At 38.9% G+C, this 22,012-nt stretch overlaps 1 protein-coding gene across 3 annotated transcripts in view; it reads left to right on the forward strand.

Moving 5' to 3' along the window:
• The first annotated feature begins 10,908 nt into the window (after positions 1-10,908).
• The window catches only part of LOC111850412 (protein Jumonji-like), a 100,970-nt gene continuing 89,866 nt past the window's right edge, over positions 10,909-22,012 (forward strand). The window contains exons 1-2 of one of the 3 annotated variants that reach the window (XM_023824272.2): positions 10,909-11,162; positions 11,272-11,486. In XM_023824272.2, the coding sequence (XP_023680040.2) occupies positions 11,442-11,486 (45 nt within the window). In that variant the 5' untranslated portion in view covers positions 10,909-11,162; positions 11,272-11,441. Of the gene's footprint in view, positions 11,487-22,012 lie in introns of all 3 variants that reach the window. The other 2 variants (XM_023824274.2, XM_023824275.2) reach the window with 2 other exon arrangements.

Genomic DNA, 22,012 nt, shown 5'->3' on the forward strand with positions numbered 1-22,012 from the left:
GTTACACATGGTTTCAATGAAGGTCTGGTCTGTGTGGTGATGTAACATTATGAGGACTCTCCCTCTTACATTCTTTGATCTGGATCCTCTTATGTACATGATACTGTATACATGCATATACACATTGTCTAAAAACACTTTGATCTCCAGACAACACCTTTTGGACTATCTAGTCACCCAACTCCATTTCACAGCTGGTTCTGCTATCAGCCTTATGTGGTTTTTGGGGACTTTCTGAAGCATATAACTTTCCCATTTTTTACAGTTTATTAAGCGGATCACATGCTCAGCTCCCGCACATCTATCTCGGGCAATTAATAAGAGAAGCAGAAAAACATAAAATTCTGCAGCCATACACATTAATAACCAGAACTGAACTATTATAGCAATCATAAAATGACATTGCTAAAAATGTTACATAAACGACTTACACACTACAGTTGTTCATTAGCAGATGCCTAATTGGAACAAGAGAAAATTATACCACACAAACTAAGATTGTATTAATACCTAATGAGTTTAATAGTTAAATGACTTTCCAGTCATAAGTAAAATTTAATTTCCCAGTTTCTAATATCTTAAAATCCCAACATATTATATTAATTAAACATTCAATTAAATTATCTTTTAGACATGATATACGCTGCTAACAACTGCAGTTGGGAATAAGCCATGGCGCAGGGTGGCATGCTTTGTATCAGAGGCTGTGATGGTTTAGTGACTTCAGCACCGGCGCCAATCAGCCCATTTAACAGGCCTGACTCAGACCCAAACGAGCATCCCCCCCCCTCCCCCAAGCAGATGAACAGACCAGACGTGCGGCTAATTTGCTGCCAAAGCCTCTGTTCTAGCCATCCTGCAAAAACGGCTGGGATTTACATCGTGTCTGAAACAACCACATAAACTCTAAAGCTTTGGTTTTTCTTTTATTTGTTAACTTTGAAGACTGTCCAGTTCAAATTAAAGGAGGTGGAAAGAAGCCCGTCACTGTCAGTCGGGATCAGATGAAAAGAAGAAAAGATGCAGGAATAACTTAAATCACCAGCAACGCCACGAGCTGCGTGGTAAATGGTGCCACTCCAAGCTGGCGCTAGCCTCCAGCGATTGTGAAGTAGGCCCCGCTTCGGCAGCCTGCCTTGTGCCCTGAGTCACCGCCGCAGCAGACCTGAACCCAATGATAGGCTGCGCTCTCTGTGCGTGGTACCCGGTTTCCTACCAGCCAATCACATGCCTGCTTTCATATGCGGCTCAGGGGAGGAGACAGTTCCATGCAAACACCGCGCTGGGTTCCTTCATGTGACGCATGTAAAGGTCCATATGGCTGCAAAAAAAAAAATGAAACCTTTGTGATGGATAAAGGCCTGATGAATGATCTATATCATAAATATGTTGTACTTTGCAAGTACAAGCGCTGTGTCTTCAAGGTATCATACACCCTCTACATGTGCAATCCTTATGTTTCATTTTATTACTGTATTATTGTATCTATCATTGTGTTTTTGAGATAATGGATGTGTAAATTTTCTTTGTGATTAAGAAAAGTATCTATCTATCTATCTATAGCAAGGTAATTTAGCAGTCTTATTCTCCTTGCTATTACTATTAATGCCAGTTTTTATCATTCTTTCCACAAACATTGCTGCATGTAACTTTTACATAAATGCTGACTGGGACACTGTTATAGTCATAGATGCTCACAGAGGGCTAGGTCATGCTTTCACAGTGTCTTTCAGTGACTCGCAGTTTCCTATGCTGGTCCCTTTACTAGTTTTGGCTCAGTTTATATTTTGATTACTAGAAAAGTAAAGCATGTGGGGAGCTCTGTAGGTTAGGACTCTATGGAAGTCATTGAGTCGTTAGTTCAAATCCCACGGTCAACAGTGACTTCACCATTGGGCCCTTGAGCAAGGCCTTTAACCCCAGTTTCCTCAGGGTCTGGCTAACCTTGCTCTCTCAATTGTACATTGCTTCAGATAAAAACATCCACTGAATATATAAAATGTCAAAAAGAGTAACATCATATGAGAATACTATAGCGATGCTCCATGTGTTGAGCAGCCAGCACATCGGCTGTCTCAATGTGATATTTATGCCTCTCATGGTCATTGTTCTTCAGTATTAAAAGCTTTTTTTCCAGTAAGCAATAAAAGCCCGATGTGAACAGATCCTCTGCTACATGGTGGTATTTAGCTTTTTGATTCACAAGTATTCTTAAAGAACTGAACCTTTATCTGCTGTGAAAATGGCAGAGCAGAAAGGAAGACCGGAAATGCAGATCAACATACTGCCAATAATGCTGGTCAATAAGAATCAAATAGTCAATTTAGCACTGTGCATTGATTTTGACATCAGGCTACTTATTTGTATATTATATGACTATTAGCAAATTCGGATGTCTGAATAATAGGGCTAATTCTTGAATAATATGCTCTGTGAAGAACTGATATTGCCTTTTGGGTTTTTAGAATTTTAATAGATTTAACCATTGAAACACAAGTTTCATTGTTTCATAGGACCACCTTTATTATAATTTTTTAAAGATACTTGGAGTCTGACTCTTCTCTGAACACAGACTTTGGAGTATTAATTAGTCTACCAAGCCATTTACTACCGAATTACATTTTATGATGACTTTTTGGACGTTGATTAATCTGTATTCCTCAGGATTAGTTAGATATGAAAGACATATTCCTTTGGACTCCTGGATGGGAAAAAACACTGTTATCTACTCATTCAAGATAAGGCTGGGGTGCTGTAGGGTCAGAATGTACCTAAATTAGGATTTCTGTAAAGAAATTAGCTGTGATAACGCAATTCCACAGCACAATATACTCATTATTATAAGGTACAAAAAGTGTGACTCAGTATTATTGAGGAAACTGTACCATCATATTCATGATGATGGTTTGGACTGTGTACCCTTCTGATATATTATGAAATCTAGAAAATTTATTTATAAGCCTTTCTAGGGATGATTTCCAGAAAACAGATATAAGAGCTACCTACTCATAAACAAGAAATAATTTTAATAACCTGCATGGACAATAAACAATATAGTCCCTGCTCCACCCTAACCATGGCAATTTGGGCCACGATTTATTCCCATGGCGGGAATTGTCCATCTTCTCCAGTGATCTTGGCAGGTTCTTCAATGCCTTCACAGGGTAAGGTTTTTCTAACAGCTGACACCTGATCCATATCTCGGCTCTAGAGCCTACTTATATATATATATATATATATATATATATATATATATATATATATATTTATATGTATATTTATATATATATATATATATATATGTGCACACATACCAAACTTTAGAAGTATATTTACAAATCTCACAAAGTTTTGCTGTAAAAAACTGCAAATGAACAGGAAGAAGTGAAAATGATCAAAATGACAGGCTTTTGCAAGTAAATTACAATACAATGTAAAACACTTAAACCAATTTACTACTAAAAATATCCAATTATATGATGTTCAAGTCAAAAATAATCCTTGGAGGAGCTGTGTGCATAATTACTTGTGCTGTCCAGAGTGTCAACAATAATTATCATGCCTAAAAGAAAGAAAAATAAGAAAAAAAAATCCAACTGAGTGGATTTTTTCCCCTGTTTCCCTCCTTGCTGCAATATCACAATAATTCAACTTTAAGCTGTGCATGGTTTTAGCATACTATCAGATGCTCATAATATTTGAACCATTAAGTAATTTCCATCCATCCATCCATTTTCCAACCCGCTTATCCTTCTGGGTTAGAACATAGAAAATAATAACTATACAAACGAGAGGAGGCCATTCGGCCCATCGAGCTCGCTTGGGGAGAACTTAACTAATAGCTCAGAGTTGTTAAAATCTTATCTAGCTCTGATTTAAAGGAACCCAAGGATTCAGCTTGCACTACGTTATCAGGAAGACTATTCCATACTCTGACTACATGCTGTGTAAAGAAGTGCTTCCTTAAATCCAGTTTGAAATGTAAATGTGGGGGTCCAGAGCCTATCCCGGAAGCTACGGGCACGAGGTGGGGAACAACCCAGGATGGGGGGCCAGCCCATCGCAGCGCACAAGGCAGGGAACAACCCAGGATGGGGGGCCAGCCCATCGCAGCGCACAAGGCAGGGAACAACCCAGGATGGGGGGCCAGCCCATCGCAGGGCACACTCACACACCATTCATTAAGTAATTTATTTATTTTAATCTTTTTTGTTGTATCTTTGGAGATAAGTTATACTTGATTTTCTTTCCAAAAATGCGAATTATCTGATGAAGCTGTCCAGAGATGAATGATTTTTGCAGTTTAAATCCAAGTTGAGTTAGGATTAGGGTCCTAAAGCAAAATGGAACAATACTGGTCTTCCAATATAAAAATGATGCACATGAAAATAGTGTCTCATTCCAAACATTGTCTCTTTTCCAAAGCTGAAGAGAAAAAAGTTAAATGAAATCAAATGTATATGAACTATCCCTGCTAAAAAATCAGCTGAAAACCAGCTTATGTGGTAGCTGGTTTTAGCTGGTCTAAAATGGTCTTAGATCAGGGGTGGGGAACCTGTTCCATGGAGGGTAGGTGTGGGTGACTGGGAGGAAATCCTAAAGCCCCACACCCACCCTAGCCCTCCATGGAACAGGTTCCCCACCTGGTAATGTCCTAACTCCTGCTGCTCTTTGATGGTTTAGCTGGTTGGGTCACCAGTTGGTCATGCTGGTCTGGCCAGACTAACAAGCTGGACATGCTGGCATGACCAGCTAAACCAGCTAGAATAATTATCATAAATTGGAATTATGAGCTAAACCATCAAGCCAACATGCAAAAACTAACCTTAAGCAGGTCACCTATCATAAATTGGTCAACCAGTTTAACCGGCTTAAGCTGGTCAGCTTGTTTTTCCATACAGGATGGATAACTAGAATAAAATTACCATGAAAGGGTGGCAGGAGGTATGTGTTTCTACTTAGGAGAACTAATTTGTGGGTAGCAGCTGAATTTAGTGAAACTCAGAAGCAAACCATACATTTGCCTTCCTTAGGTCAAATAAAAATGGAAAACTACTTTGCATCCTGTGCTTTTTCTCTGTTTCAAGATGTATTCCTCAGTATGTGTTACTACACTTTATGTTCAATATGTAAGATTTTGATTAGGATTAAAATTCAGCAATCAATTACGTGAACATCGTGAACATTATCACACTACACTGAGGGAACGTGTATTAGAGCATATTCCAAATAGGGTCAAAGCTGACCTGAAGCTGACATAAATACATAATCCCGGTTACTTTGTCTACTGCCTGTATGTAAGCATAGTATGATTATACAAGTGGTTTTTATAAAATTCGCATTTCAGTACAGGCAGACACAGACAGATAACTGTGTTTTTGAATTCTACAATGCAATAAGCACCAAAGCAAACACAGGAGGGATAAAAATGGTGTAACTGTTTTTTGCAAATTCAGGTATTATCATCTGCTGATACAGCATTTGTGTGTTACAGACTGTTAAACTAGGCAATGAGCATGTGCTAATCCTTGCTGTGATCATCCTTCATAGAAGACGCTGATTTATACCCAAGTTAGCCTCCTCCACTCTTTATGGGACACGTTTACGAGGTTCCACTTCCTGCATGCTATGTTAAACCATGCGAGTCCACAGATATGCATTTCCGAGTATTATCACCATAATGAGTCATATGTTTCCTAAGACAAGAATTTCCTTGCACATGATGAAGCTAAACCAGTTTACAGCTGTTATTTAAAGGTTTTTATACAGAGAGATTACGATAATATTACGTTTTTTTTTTTTTTTGGTTTTTGTTTGCATTACAAAACAATCGAACTATTGCAACACATCACAAACAGAACCAATAACATTCACGTACATATGCACTCACACACACACACACACATTTGCACAATCCATATTTCAATATATAGTTTTGCAAAATAAAATCAATGCAAAGGTTTGAAATAAAATAAAATAGGCCTACGTAAACTTCAATGTAACAAGAGTCACCCTTAAAAAAAAAACCTAACAAATAACTAAATAAATAAAAATTTACATTGCAGATTCTATAATGCTCATATATGGTTCCCAGAGATGAACAAACTCTTTCTGATTCCCCTTAGCAATGTATGTTAGTCTTTCCAGACCAAGGCACTCTGACAGTCCCCTTATCCACTGTTTCATGGGCTATGTTGTTGGAGAAGTTTAGTTTGAATAAAAATACTGGCCAGTCTTTTAATGTTTGTCTATTATACACCCTGCTTACACTACAACCATTCCCTTGAATATATTTTACCTACTAGGTTTGGTTCTAATTCTGGGTATTGCTTTGTTACGCTTTTTATTACCGGAATGTATGGATGGTAGAAGGCCTCTTTAAGAGCGGCATATAAACCCATAATACATATAAACCCATATAAACCCATAATACATATAAACCCATATAAACCCATAAGAAAATACATACATTTGTCCCACTAATATTTAGCTACTCACTCTAGGATGCTGGCGGCTCAGTGGTTAGTGTTGTGGGATCAAATCTGACCTCAGCTCTCAATCTGTGGAGTCCGCGTGCTCTTCTTCCCATCCTGACATTTTTCTTATGGTCCAGTTCATGCCCCAAATTGCCCCTGACTGAATGCATCTGTGGTTTAGAGGCTCCCTGTCACATTCAGGCTGTGCTCTGCCTTACGCTTTATCCTCTACAGCATGGGTTCTGCATCACTGGATAAGCAGTTAGCAGCTGAAAACATGTGGATTATTACAGTAATGTGAAGAATTGCACCCAGACAGACAAATGCTACACAACGCCATTTGGTCCAGCATTGCATGGAACATCTGGCCAGATGGAACTGGACAGTGCAGCCAAGCCAAGGAATCTGTGATTAAAAGTATTTACACTCAGACTACAGTTTCCTCCTGGTTTTATATATTGGTTCTGAGAAGTTGCTCTTTTAGTAGAGAGATTCGCTTTATTTCATCTTGTGCTGACCTTCAGAAAATGACACGTACTAAACAACCTACAGGGATCCATTCTGAAAAACTTCAACTCTTCCTTGGCAAACTGTCTGTGCTCCGTACAAAGCATGTGACATACCAGGCACAGGGCCATTTCCTGTACCCCCTAACCCCCCCATAAGTGGCAGATGAGCTGCAAATTGGGAATCTGGTTCACGGATGGCTACTCAGGACACCTTTGTGTTATTGGACAGCATCATTGCATTTTATTTATTGTCATGTGCAGTAATGGACTCACAATACTGATTGGATGTAAATGGGCGAGGAGAGAAATCACAGCACAATCAAAATATCCTAATGACACTACTAAGAAATCCCCATCACCACAGGGAGCAGATTTTAAAATGAAAGGACCGGGGTGAATATTTTAATTGAGACCAATGATAATGAACATTATCATAATCAGTATATGTTGTTATGGATGTCGAAGAGGACAGGAAAAAGGCAGAATGTTTACACTGGATGTACTTCCATGCATTGGTAATGAATCTGTCCATCGATTCCACAAAGCTACAGTGTATTCTGATATATTTTTTTCACTGAACATCTCTAAGACCACCAAGTCTAAATTATCCACCTTTGAAAAAAAGGTATATGTCGAAAAACATTCCCAGCTGTAAATGCCACTAAAGCAATCAATTTTGTTTTTGTAAACAGAGATATTATGTTGCATGATTTTTACCTTTCCCCACCTTGAAACTGCAGGTGTCACTTTTTGCTTTTTGTTTCAAATTAAGATACAAGCTTTATCATGATTTTAATGATAAAAAACTATTAATTGAGCTGGAGTTTGGCAAAAAAAAAAAAGACAAAGCCATAACACTGCAAATCCCACAGCATATTAGGGCAATTTTTCAAGAAGATATTTGTGCTTTGCATGAGCTACATTATTTCTTACACTAATTGAAAGGACCCACATGCTATTACAAGGCTAATTTGAGCTTGTAAATATGTCGCATCCTTTTCCCTTATTTATTCTCGGCTAACCTACTTGCTGATTATTCAGTTAGTTCGCATACAAATTATTCTGCTTTTATTTGCAAATAAGGATGGAGAATATGAAAATTGTCATATAAAGAGCAAGGGAAAAGAAGGACTGACATTTGAAAGCCATCACAGAATGAAATTACATGTACTATAAATACATTTAAAGAGTCTGCCCAACTTCAAACCCATTCATATTTCCACTTTTGGCATCTGCATAAAAGTCTTATGCAATATGTACATAAACACAGCAAATGCAAAATGCACTCTCTGTGGTAAGCTGCGGGCTGCCATTCTGCATTTTCTACACATTTGCAACTTTTACACATTTGTAGAGTGATCCATATGTTTATGCCGTATAAAATGGATTTTGAACCAGTAACAAATTTGATAGATCATCTTTTGCAAAAGCAAAGAACACACTTAACCAACGAGATAAGTACTTCTGGTCAAATTTACATGCATATCTTTGTACTACTTCTGTACTTAGGCACACAGTCAAAGGCCATACTCGTATACCTACCATAATACATTCCTCAATTCCTGCATACAAACAGCAACACGCTTATTCTCTTGACCCAACCATACAATTAAACTTCAGTTATTTATTCCCTACCAAAGACTAAGAGGATTAAAATATATGCATGCCAACCACAAAATAAAATGTATCACTGTGTATTTTTTGACAAAAACAGTTGTTTTACATGATTTGTATGACTGACTTTTAAATTACTGCTGACTGTGGTGTAGCTTGTGATTGCTGGATTCTGTAGCTGTAGTTAATTCATCGTTACTTTGAAAGCTGGGGGGGGGGGGGGGGGGCGTATTTTTCTAGGGTTGCTTATTGACAAGGAAGATTGTTCTGGGAAAGGGCCTGTTTAAATGTCGGTTGCTTTTGACGTTGACATAGAGCTACATTAGTCTTGTCAGCCAGCTTCGCTACCCTTTAGATTATGCAGGTTCTCCACGGAGTGTAGATAGAAAGTATGCTGCTCTTGAAGCAGGATGATTTTATTTTACATTTTTTTAGCACTTACTTTTGTCCAAAGTAAAAAAGAACTGAGGCAGATACATCACAAGCATGCATCTGTCAAGGAGCCGACTTAGGTACAAGTGCTGCTCGGCTAAGCTTACAAAGATTGACCATAAACATGTCTGAAGTGGTTGGGGGGGGGAAGAGCTAAATAATGACTGCATTTGTAAAGCTTCAAAACCTTTCATTTGTAATCAGAAATGCTTTAAACTGCCATTAATTAGGCAGATTCAGCTCAGATTAAACATGCCATCAACTATAGTACCAAACATGACACTGCTGGAATATTTCATGACTTTTCAAAGATTCTACAAAATTTTACCAGCAAATGTTGGGTAATAATCAGTTTTCATACAACACAGGAAAGGGTGACAGTGGCTCAGTGGGTATCACTGAATTTTAAATTAGGTGATCAGTGGTCTTTGTTAATACACCACAGCGCACAGTGCGCAATAACGAAATGTGTCCTCTGCATTTAACCCATATGTGACTTTCCTGACAAAGCAGGGGCCAGCTAATTCAGCGCCCGGGGAGCAGTGCTTGGGGGCGGTACCTTGCTTAGGGTACCTCAGTGGTGCCTTGCTGGTCGGGGATTTAAACCAGCAGTCTTTCAATTACAAGTGCGCTTCCCTAACCATCAAGCCACCACTGCCCGGGTGTAAATTTTCATGTTGTCCCTGCATTGCAAAGGTTTCCTCTGGGGATTCTGGGTACTGTGGGTTTCTTCTCATGGTTCAAAAACATACTCCGGTTAGGTGAATCGATGTCTGTGAATCTCCTGCTGTATGTACACCACACAATGGACTGGCATCCCTTCCTGGATGTGCCTCTTTTTTTATCCTGAGCTTCCTGGAATTAGCTCCAGTTTTTCTGTGACCGTGCACTGGATTAGTGGCCAGAAGATGAATGGATAACACAGGAAACATAAAGGTTTTTCATGATGGCACAAATAGTCTTTCTCTGCTTGAGTGTGTTGTGGATGGTAGTTGGGATTTTAAAGGACTTGTCGTCCCTGACAGCTGTATCCTTATCAGAGATTTCTAAGAACAGGTTTAGAAGGTGTTTGTGGAGGTCAGTTATTTACGCTGTATAAAGGGTATACAACTCCAGGTTATTGCTGATATGTGAAAATGTGAGAGAGTACACCTATGTATATTATCATGCAATGAGGACAAAGGTAGTCCTTAGTATTTGACAAATACCGTGAAAATGAATTTGATTACAAAAAAACCTTCAAAAACACTGTGGTACTGAATAGTGGTACTAGGAGAATGTTATAGGGCAGAAACATTATCTGCTCCCATTCAATGCCATATGCATTAACAATCTACTGCAATACAATTTCTTTCATAATTTAATGGGAACAACTAACATGTAATAATACTAGCAATAAGAATAGTAAAAGATTAGTATTATTAGCAATATTAATAAATAATATTGGTATTAGCAATTATTATTATTATTATTATTATTCTGTTCATTGCCACCACTAATACATACTATCCAGGGTTTACCCCAGCCTTGTGCCCTGTGCTGTCTGGGATATACTCCAGGCCCCCTGGCGAGGATAAGGGGCTCGATGTATGATGGATCATAATTACTATGATATTATTTTTATATGATGATTATTATTATTATTGCGGATGTTATCAATAGCGGTAGTGGTAATAGTAGTATTTTGTCATTGTTACATATAGCAATAGCAATTCATCTGATAAAATGATAACACGTTTTATTTTGTGTGATTTAATTGCGCACACTTTCAAGTCCATATTCTAGGTTTTCCTGTAGTGTCCCATGAGGTACATCGTCATCGCTGATTACCGCGCTACACCATGTATTTGCGCACCGCGTTTCGAGGGGCAATATTTCGGCTCGCTGTTTTTAAAGAGCGGATAGCTTGACGGTAGCCAGACACTAGAAGAAAGAATCTGGTTCAGAGCAGATCAGCAGTGGCGCTCATCATCTGCTGGCTCCAGCCAAAACGTGACTCAGAGCCTTTTATTTATTTTGTCACGTTTAAGTCCCTTTCCTGAAGATGTAAATTACAACTGCGTGCTGATAATATTTATAACACTCATCCTTTTTCAATGGAGCCCGGAGAGTAAATTTCGAGTTTTTTGTGGTAATAATGGGGGGGAGAAATCTTATACGTTATTATGAAAATGTTATGCCAGTTTGATATGATGTTTTAATTTTTTCCTTCTTCATACCTGGATACTACACAATTACAGGCGAGATCGCTTGGAGGAATACAGAAGAGGGAATTAAAGCTCTTTTACTTCACTTGATAGCTACGGGAGGTTTAAATATTCTGACGCCAATCCAGACAAGAGGAAAGAAAAATACAGCAAAAAATTCATGTGGCGATTCTCATTTTAGCAAATACACGTTGGATTGCATAATGAGCAAAGAAAGACCGAAGAGGAATATTATTCAAAAGAAATACGTAAGTGGATATTTACATTGTTGGTAAATTGACTTCAGTTGGCTGTCGTTTAACAAGTTCGCATGCCGGATTTTGCTGGTTAATGTCAAAGCATTTAACTTTCATGCCGGCCGCTCGTATATCACTTATTCTGCAGATTTGATTTCCACAATTGGTAAATCGATAATCGTTGTCATAGTGTAGTATATAAATATGTAACCGGGGAGCATGCTATTGTTACCTATTGTATTGCTACTCGTATTTAAATGAACACTGATTTTTGGTGGCTCGTTTTAGTCTCGCACATAATTTGCAGCCAGCCCTTTACTTTATTTGATAGCCGATCGTGGGTAACTGCAAACGGCTCAACTCATTTTACGAGTACATTACAAAATAGCAGCGAGTTTGGCTAAACGCTGAGTTTATAAAAAATGAGACCGATTCCCAAAATATATTTTACAAAAATGGCTTTGTTTGCTTTTCGTGCTCCTCTTATAGTCCTACAGACAGCCATGTACCGCCTCTGGCTTTTTCCGGGTTCCGTTCCTAGATAACATTATTTCATTAATACACCACGGCTAACATTGTTATCAGTGTGCAAACAGCAGTTGTAGATCGCATGAACATTGCAGATGGAGAGTTTCCATATTTTTTGGTTGAAAGAGTTTGAACGTTTTCATGAATCTGCCCCGCAAATGGGGCGCACGGGATATTTGATCTTTCCGCGAATGGAGGAAATGGGCACTGGATTTTACATTTTGATTTTTTACCATTTCCTGCACATGCATTACAGTCTTAAGTTTGGATAAATGGATGAAGTGACTTGTGTGCTATAGTGTGCGGGTGTATGATTGCGTTTTTCTGTTTGTTTTGAAAGTCTCCCCGTGACCTCCTACGGTATTGCGGTGCCAGGGGGCTGCTTTGCAAGGCTTTGGATATCCCCCAGCTCACGGTCATTTTCAAATGCTGATGCATCTGCTTTTCTAAGGGACTCGTCGCTGTAGAACACATGGTCCATAATCATTTAATAATGCATCAGACCGAACACAAATGTAATAAATGTTTTAGGATAGGCACCTATATTTCCAGTCGCATTGCAGAGGTCCGTGTTGTTGGGAGCGATCACCATCCATTTTCTTCTTTTCAAGATAAAAAATGGAGAAATTAAGGAGCTGCTATACTAAACCCACAAGTACTTGAAGCCAAATCGGCAGATTCGCCTTTTTTTGGGAGGAGGGGGCAGTTAAACGTAAGGGGATTTAAAGAATGTGGAAGCTAAACAAAGAGTCCCTCCGCACATTTCTGTATAACCTTATTTAGCGTTTAACCCTTAGTCACTATGTCCCCTGTTTGTGTTTTAATGGCTTCTTTTTATTTACTTAAGGGGAGCCAGATGCTTAGTTTACGAGGAACATAGGCTGCTAGTAATGAACCCATGATCGAGGGCGCTTTTTTAATTAAAAAAGTGGTTTCATTTCTTACGTATAATCACTGTATAAGTTTGCATTAACTAGAACACGGTGCCCAAAGCTGTACCCCGAATAGCTGTAACGGTGCTGGGATAGTGAAAGAACCCATTGCTCAGTCTTCAGTTATACCCAAAATAACGAGTTCATAGAAATTATAAAAATTATAATCAATAATAGTAATTTATAATATGATCCAGTTTTCTTTGGCGTTGTAATCGCAATGGCTTATACAGCAACAGGTTAAAGTGTAATAATTTAAGCTACAAAAAGTTTAAAGATACTATATGTAAATTGGTTATATAGTGGAAGTGAGAAATTATGGGATATTGAAATACGTTTCCACATTTTTTTTCCAGCTACTTTTTCCCATCAAAGAACAGTACATGACATCAGGATATCATAAATTGAAAAACTTTTTTTCTAGCACAGTTATTGATTACGACATTGATTAATGTAATAAATGTGAATGATTATATGAAATTTCGTGTTATATATAAAGGAATAATGAACACCAAACCCTGATTATTATATTTTTCTATTCTTAGAATTTTAATTGTAATTATTTGTAATGTTTGATTCTCCATAACTGACACTTATCCTGAGGACCAATGTAATTTTTTGTTTGTCAAATATGCAGTACATATTTAGACTGCCATCCATGTTGATGACAAATTATATAGAATTTGTATGGATACACTTTGGAAAATTAATGAAATCATGGCTATTGCTATTCATCAGAAACCAGAACAAGATACTAAATTTGTACAAGTACTGACATACAGAGCGTATTAACATTTCTTTTTCAATGTCCCCAGTAGTCACATTACGTTCCTTATTGCAAAAACAAACAGCTGGTGTTGAGCAAAGCAGTAACATGGTCTTTATTTCAGCTGGTGTGCATGACCAATCCCTTTGCTCTACATCATTGGAGTCAGGGAGCTCACAAAAGATTTTTGGCCAGCTTCACATAATCCATTGTTGTTGTGAATGATCAAATATTTACAAGGCAAAGTTGGTGTCGTATGGTCTATGGCAAGCTGGTTTGTGTATTAATTTATCAGATACATAATGTGCTGCTCAAAATGTTTGGTTTTGCTTACCCTGAAGATCTTGGCTTGGTGCACCTGTGTAAGGATTTGTGTACATGCAAAAGCGAAATCAAGCAGGCAAATAGGCAACCCTTCATTTGTTAAGTAATGAAAATTTAATCAACTGCAAGGAGGGTGAGAATGTTTTCAGTTTCTCTAAATTCATGTACAGTATCTAATTTACTTATGGAGACTACATGTAGAAATGTTATTTTAATTATGATAGTGTTTAAATAGCCTATTAAAGTCACATTCTTTAAAAATCAGTTCAGTGTTGTTTACATGTGAAATTTGTAATTATTGAAATGCAAGAAACTAAAAAGTTATGCCATGGGATTTACAATTAATGGGACATCTAGCTTGATAAATATTGTTTTCCTGAAGACAGGTTAATCATTTCTGAAATTTTGGACCAAATGCACAAAATTAATTTGACTGGTTACAGAAATACTTTACGTCTTGATTTTTCATGTATTCATTTGTTGTCTATGCTGTAGTTAAAGTAGGATCATGAGTTCCAGTACATGTTCATCTGTGATTTAGCTAATTAAGGGAAATGCTAGAATTACTACACTTAAGCACAACTTCCATTCAGAACAGTATTAAGCCAGAAATCTAAAGATAAATAATTAGCGTGGCTGGGAGCTTTGTGTGTGCATGATGGAGATACAAATCACATTCAACAAATAGGACTGTAAAGGGAAGCCCTCTTTTTTTTGCAGTTTCAAACAGCCCCATTGTGCAAATACTCCTTCACTTATCACTCTGTTTCCTCAAAATGCTGTAAAGTAATCAGTGCCTTTATGACCTTTGTTTGTTTATGTTTGTTCTAAAACAATGTGGTGACTATTGGCCCATTATGTAATTTCCCCTTTAGTTATCAACTATTGGCATTGCCTAATCTCAAGAGGAATCCTAACACACAGCGACGTGCCTAATGCCGTTATAATGCATACAGTAATATGATAATTAATAATTAGATTTCTTTGTTGCTATGACAATGCAGATCTTTTTTTCCTTCTTTCTTAAGCATGTCTTATTTCAACAGCTCCCTTGTTAGTTTGAGGAACAGATTACGTTTAAGGAAGGCTTCTGCTATGCTTATGGACAGGACACAGACGAGGAAGGGCAGGGGTACATCTGTCTAGGATCCTGAGGGAGCCAAATAAACACATTTCATTTCTCTCTTCTTGTAACTTATAGTAAACGTTTTACCCCTTCAGAGGAAAAGGCCCCTCAAAAGGCCCCGCAGAATCCCACTGAGTAGGTGAAAAGGTCTTGGGCCTCAGACTAGCCCTTGTGCAGTTAGCATCCCTCTGTTCTCACAAGATAGCTTCAAATAATTCATTTGAATAATTAACTAACTTATGGCCATTCTGATGGACAACCTGCTTTCAGTACTAGGTATGTTATCCGTTATCATATCCATGACAGCATAAACATATTGGTGTGTTTTTTTAAAAAATTCTTTTTAGAACTGTAGATTGTGGTTTTCTTGATCATAGAATAGTGGGAACTCACCTGGGAATGCACCTATCAGCCCAGGTCCCCAACGGCTTCAAAAAAACACTTTATGCTTGGAAAATTAAAGACGACTTGTAGTTCTTTAATGTAGTCTGTTTTTATTGTAATGTGTTTGTTATTCAGTTCTTTGCTGGGCATTGTAAAAATTGTAAAATTACTGCATCTTCATACAAGTTGTATGATGGTTAAAATGTAAATTACCATGGGTAAAACTGAAAGGGGGTGTCATTCTGTTCACAACATAAGGATCAGGAAAAAAATAAAACTTTCGACAACACACCAATGTACCCAAACTTGTATGTTGCAAATCACCGATTTCCTGTACCAGCATGAAAGCTGGGATCATGCAGGAAAAGCTTTCTGAAATGGATCACCATCTGTCTGGAGCTTTTTGTGGTGAAACTGGAGCAGCCTGTCCATTGATATTGCTTCCTGTTACAATGGTATTTTAAGTAATCTCTAACTCCTGAATAATTTTCACTTACACAGTTGTGCTAGTATCCCAGGCTAAGACATTTAATTTATGAGCTCTCCATTGATAGCAACGCACCAGTGGGTTTGTCTTTGCCACTAGTGCTTTCCAGTGCAATAAATCAAGTCGGTTTGTCTTATTATTTACAGGTTAATGCTTTAGTTTTTGAGTATTTTATCCATACATATATACACATGATTAATCTTGATTTTAGTGTTGGAAATTCAGGTCATGTCCATAAATACACAATTCCCAGATCTTGTCTTGGGGACTGGGATTTGTATATTTTCATATTTAATAAAATGTCAGAAAAGGTTTTTAATGTTAAATCTGTTATTCTCAGAAGTCTTTTTTATTTATAAGGTGCTGATCTGATCGAGTTCTGTTTTAGAGCAAAATGCTTTTTATCTAATGTTTAGACAAACTCAGATGACATTTTAAATATTGTGTGGTTCTCACTTTAATATGAGGTTCATAACTCATCTTTGGAAACTTTGGAAAATTATTATCATTATTATTATTATGGGCATCACAGTTTGGCAGATGCAGTAGCTGCCTGTGTTAGCGTGTGTAGGCAAGCACTTGGATTCCTTGGCAGAGGCGAAGAGTTCATTTTGAATAAAGACCAGGGCTGCTGCACAGGACAAGATCCGCTGCAAGAAAGTATCGATCCGCTGCCTCATCTCTCAGCTTGTTTTTTTGTGCTAAAGGAGTCGAAGTGCATTTTCATACATTATCAACGAGGCATTATTCATCGTCCGACGCGGCCAGCTCAGAGGGCTGCGAATCGTCCGTGGGCGATGCATATGAACAGAGAAGCTGTACATCTTTTCACCAAGTGTCTCAGAGGGGCTTTAATTACAAATGGAGGACTGATTCAGCAACCCCCTCGCCGAAGCAGCTACTGAATCATTCTTTACTGTTTTGTCTTGCCTATAGTTATATATAAATGCTCTAATGACAGAAGTACAGCTTTTTTTTCAGCATTACGGCTCAAAAATGAACTTAAGGAGCGATTTTGCTTTTTTAGCCATGGTTGTTTAAGGGTTTGTTTTCTTTGGCCCTGCCAAAGCAAATGCTGGACCCATTCCAGTTATCTGCAAACTGTGAACTTTACAAGGTTGCTTGTCAAGTGCCACATTCCAGGGCTGCCTAGAGCTTCTACGTGAAGACAGCTTAAGCTCTGCCTGCATCAATTTGCTGCTTCTCTACTGTGAAATATTGTTTTTGCTGTTTTTAACAGTGGCAGGAAGAAAAGGATGCCATCACACACAGTAGCTGTGTGGACACACCTGCTACCCCAATAAGCCTCATTCATATACCCTTGTCTTTAATCATATCAAACACCCTGCTGCCAATGGATGTGTACATAAAAGTTTCACATTCAGAAAGGAAGTTGGTAGACTGTTAAACACGCAGTGGAGGCCAACATTTCTGAGGTTAAAATGGGAAGTAACCTATATTTTATTTCAAGATACAAAGGTTGCTTTCTGTAGAATGAGCTCAGACCCATTTCTATAGTTTTTCACTCTTCAGAGTAGCAACATTTTCACATTAATTAATACCTAATTTCTAAAGTATACCTGCAAATTAGAATTTAAAAGTAATTTAAAGGGAGTTGCCATAGTGAGTAAGAAGTACTTAAAAAGAGTACCTTGCATCCATCGGGGGGCCTAGCTGGCCTGTTTCTATAGCAACTGCCGTTGCATGAGAATGGAGTGTCTTTCAGCCTATTCAGAGGGGGCTCTTCAGTGTCCCAAAATAGTGGCATGCTGAAATGGTAATAATATGAGACTTGTTGTTAGGCTAGGGCAGGGGAGAAGTGCATGTGTGGGTGAGGGAGGCGGGGTTGGTGGGGCCCTTTGTGTGTTTGTGTGTGTGTGTGGGGTGGGGGGTGGTGGTGGTAATTGCTCACTTATTCAAGGTGCGTAAGTTGAAAGGCCTTGTGCAAATTGTGCAAAGATGCTGAGATACAAATGCAAGGGCACAGTCAAGAGCGGCAGGTTTCAAAACGGGACATTCCTGCAGTCCAACGCACTTCTGCCACAGCCTTAACTAACATTAAAAACGTTTTTGTGAAATGGCATACACTTTAGGGACAGTTTTTTATATAGTGCTCTAGGAGTGTTAACTTTATTCTGCAACAGTAATTAACTTTTACGATCCTTTACGCGGCAGACGGCCTTTCAAACACTACTTTTCGAGTTTCTTCAAATGAGCATTTTGTTTTTAAACGCATTGATCGCGTCCATTTGACAGCAGTCCCCGAAGGATTACTCACACATACTGCAGCGCACGCTTATTTATGTTCGAGAATACCAAGAATATATTTTTACGATTACAATTAAAAGCTGTAATAACAAGACACACAGACCCTGCTTAAGATGAAATTCTGCGTAATAAAGTGTTTCTGACATGTAAGGTCACCACACAGGGATCCTTAGTTTCATTTTTATAAACCTTTGTGTCTTGGTCACAGTTAAACAGTTAAGCAGCAACGTCGCGTCTCCATTCAATGGCACTGTTCTGTTCTCATAATATATTAGGACACCAGTCTCTTGAAGGTTACTGTTCACTTTTGAGTGCAGTGTATTCATTTTTGGACGATTGTTTTCCCCTCTCCTTTTTGCTTCAATTCAAGGTAGGCCTATGCAGTAGGGCTCCCTTAACTTACGAGGGGTGGACTTGTTTGTTTGCCGTTTTATTGTTTCAGGTGATAAGCAAAGATAGGAATAAACATTATTCGGAAACAATATCAACCACTAAGCTGCTGAACGTGCATGCATTAAAATAGTGAGACTGTGAAAAAATAATGATGTAAAATATAATATCTAAAATTAATACCATTGAGAATGATCGTTTTAACAAGACTCGTGATTAGATGAGTTAAATTACGTAAAATCGATATCTCATTACCTTTATTATTCGCATTGTTTTTTTTGTCATGATGTTTCTTTTCGTTTGCTGAATGACTCAGCTCTTTCTGTTATACGAAGATGCAGAAATGTGACGCAGCGCGAAATGCAAACTCAGCACCACTTTGGCGCAGACTATAATGCACTATCATATCGTCAAATGCTGTACATATCTTAGGTTAAGACGTGGACGCCATAAATAGTGTCACAGAAATATACCCCTTGAAGCCAGTGGCCCCAGGTCTTTCATTAAACGCTTTAAAAATATGATGGTATCATTATACGCATTATTTGTCCTACTGTGAAATATATTGCCAGTAGTACTTCAATAAACCGTCCATCCATCCATCTTCTGTAACCGCATTGGCAGAAAACACTGGTGCTAAGTTGCTGTAAAGTAAAAATATTTCGTTGCCGATTCCATTCAGTTCTTTTAACACGTTTTAAAATTTGGAGCGGATCACTGAATTTCTGTTTCAAATATTTCCTACTCATCGTTATTTTACCGTAGCAACTGTATGTATTTAGAAAGATTTGTTGATCGCGAAAAATATTGTAACATTAATTTGAGATAAATACTACAATACCTGACAGTATTCTGTTTAATTTGAGGAAAATTCATAAGGTGTTATTTCAGTCATCACCGTAAGTGAATAAAGAACATATCCTACTGAGTGTTATGGTCTTCTAGGCATTGTGTTGTAGATGTGCTGAAGGACCACTTTTCCTCAGCACCTTAAATGGACTTTTCTTTTTTAAATCTGACAAAGGACTGACTAATAGCGGATTCATAACAGGCGCTGCGGTCGGGGCTTGTTATGTCACAAATTGGCTGCGCAGCCCTGTGACTGCCTCCGTGTTGGGTGCCTCTGTCTCGGCAGTATAAATTATTCAACGCGGGAAATCACTGTGCTCCGCGCTGTCCGTCTGGCTAATAATGTAAATCCAGCTCGACGCGAAACATTTTACGAGGTTTCCTTCTGGTTCTGTGCAGAGCAGGGAAAGGACTGGGCAATTAGCCCCTTTTGTAGTCCCCCACGTGCTGGGCCGCGGAAGCCTTTCCCGTGAGCCCGCATTATCTCCTATTTCACAATCGCGTTTCTTGTCCTAAAATGGGTCAGGCTTTTCACCATTAATTTTCCCAATCTAAACACACTCTCACACACACAAAATCCCAATGTGACAGAAAATGACAGCGGAGGCCAACCTATGAAAAGGCAATGGTATTCTAATTGCTTTCATTAAAGACTTTTCATTTAAGACAATGCACTATTTCCTTACTGTGCTGGCTACAATAAAAGAACTTTAGATGTCAGACAAGTGGCGGCGTTGTAATTTTAGAAGATACATTTAGCAATCTTTGCTTACACCCAGAGCTCTTGAAATCTAGAAGTTTCCATGTTGTTCTGTTTAATTAATATGCAGTCGCTCGCTGCTTTGACTTCTAAGATGGTTGCTTAAAGTTCTTAGTAGTGAAGGTGTTGGCATCTTTTCTGCGTTATTGCATTTGTTTCCAGTCGAAGAATTAGCGATAGGAGACAGTATTTTTGCTTTTGGCTGCAGACTCATATGAGGCAAGCTATCTGGTTTAAATCTGATGCTTACACAGGGCCGGGGATTAGGGGGGGATGGGCTTATTGTGTGTGAGAACTTCGCGGTCAGCCTCGCCCTTTAGCGTATCAGCTGTCAGCTTCCTGCTGCAATTTCATCTGTTGCCTCGGAGGTAACTTGTAATCTTATCTCCTCGCCTCTCCGGCTCGCACTCGACAACCCCCCTCCCCGCATCACTTCAGTGAAGGCAGGTAAATTTTACTGAACCCCCACAATCAGCCCACGTGTGCCTAACATGGCGCGAGGATTAACGTCACTCCGCGAATGTGCGACGTGCAAGACCATCTAAAATCTGATGCAGGGTCGCCAGATTTCGTCAGGTAGCTGGAGAGAGATCTTTAATTTAAGACAAATCTGCACACACATGCAGACGCATTTACATGTATGCAACATTTGTATTACCTTGTAAATAGTCTGTAGGGTTTGTGTACTACCCCAACGCTTTTAATGTAGTTAATTTTAGGTGTATGACGGAATAATACAGGTTTGCGGTAAGATTTCTTGCGTGAGCGTGAGAATCTGAAACCGAGTGTCACGTCAGATACATGTATTGGCAACCCCGCTGATCTGTTTCTGCTGTATTTTTCAAACATGGTTGGCGGGATCAAATTGGACTGGAGGGGTGACGCAGTGTTTTCAGAATGGGTTTAAGAGCTGTATTCGCTATGATTCCATAGCTTTGCCATATAAAATTTCCAGCGCATTGACTCCCCTGCTCCTGTTTCTCACACCACGCAAACGGCCCACAGTGCATTCAACGCACCACCCCCTAAAATCGCTATCCTGCGCCAGTGCTCCCGTAGCGCAGATCCATATTCAACCGAAGGACGGCACAGTGTTGAGTCACAGAAACATAAAACCATCTTTGGGCTGGAGCTTTAAGCTGTGAACTGTGGGCTTTCTGCAGAATGCCCCCTGTGTTTGGCCTGGCGCTACAGTAATAGCAGCCAGTCTGTCTTGAGCTGCAGCCAGACAGTAAATTGGGCCAAACTGACAATAATCCTGCCTCGGAGTTGAGCGGCAGATATGCCCCAGTTAGATAGCCAGTGTCTGCGTAATATCTGGCGTGAATTCCGGTTGTAATGAAACTTCACCCCTTTGTTGCAGGATATGAAGCTTCGTGAAACCGCTCTCCGGAGTGCCCATAATATTGCTTTGCCGTGTTTAGGGAGGAGAAATTTTATGTTTTTTTCCCCCCACAGACTAATCGATTACAATTGCGGAGAGACATTCTCTAAGTGAACCTGTTATTAATATTTCAAAGCTCTGTCATACAAAGATTGATTCTCAATGATGGCAGCATGTCTTTTCAAAGCCCATGAAGATGGAATTTCTGAGTCCTGGCTTATTAATGGAGATGTGGAAGTAAGTAGCTGTAATGTTTGCTGTTTTCCCTATATGATTTTTCTCTGTTAGATGACTAATTGAGATTTCATTAGCACTGCTAAAGAACTTCACCACAGCCCTT

This window comes from Paramormyrops kingsleyae, chromosome 9, assembly GCF_048594095.1.
Source record: "Paramormyrops kingsleyae isolate MSU_618 chromosome 9, PKINGS_0.4, whole genome shotgun sequence".
NCBI classification, from domain to species: Eukaryota; Metazoa; Chordata; class Actinopteri; order Osteoglossiformes; family Mormyridae; genus Paramormyrops; species Paramormyrops kingsleyae.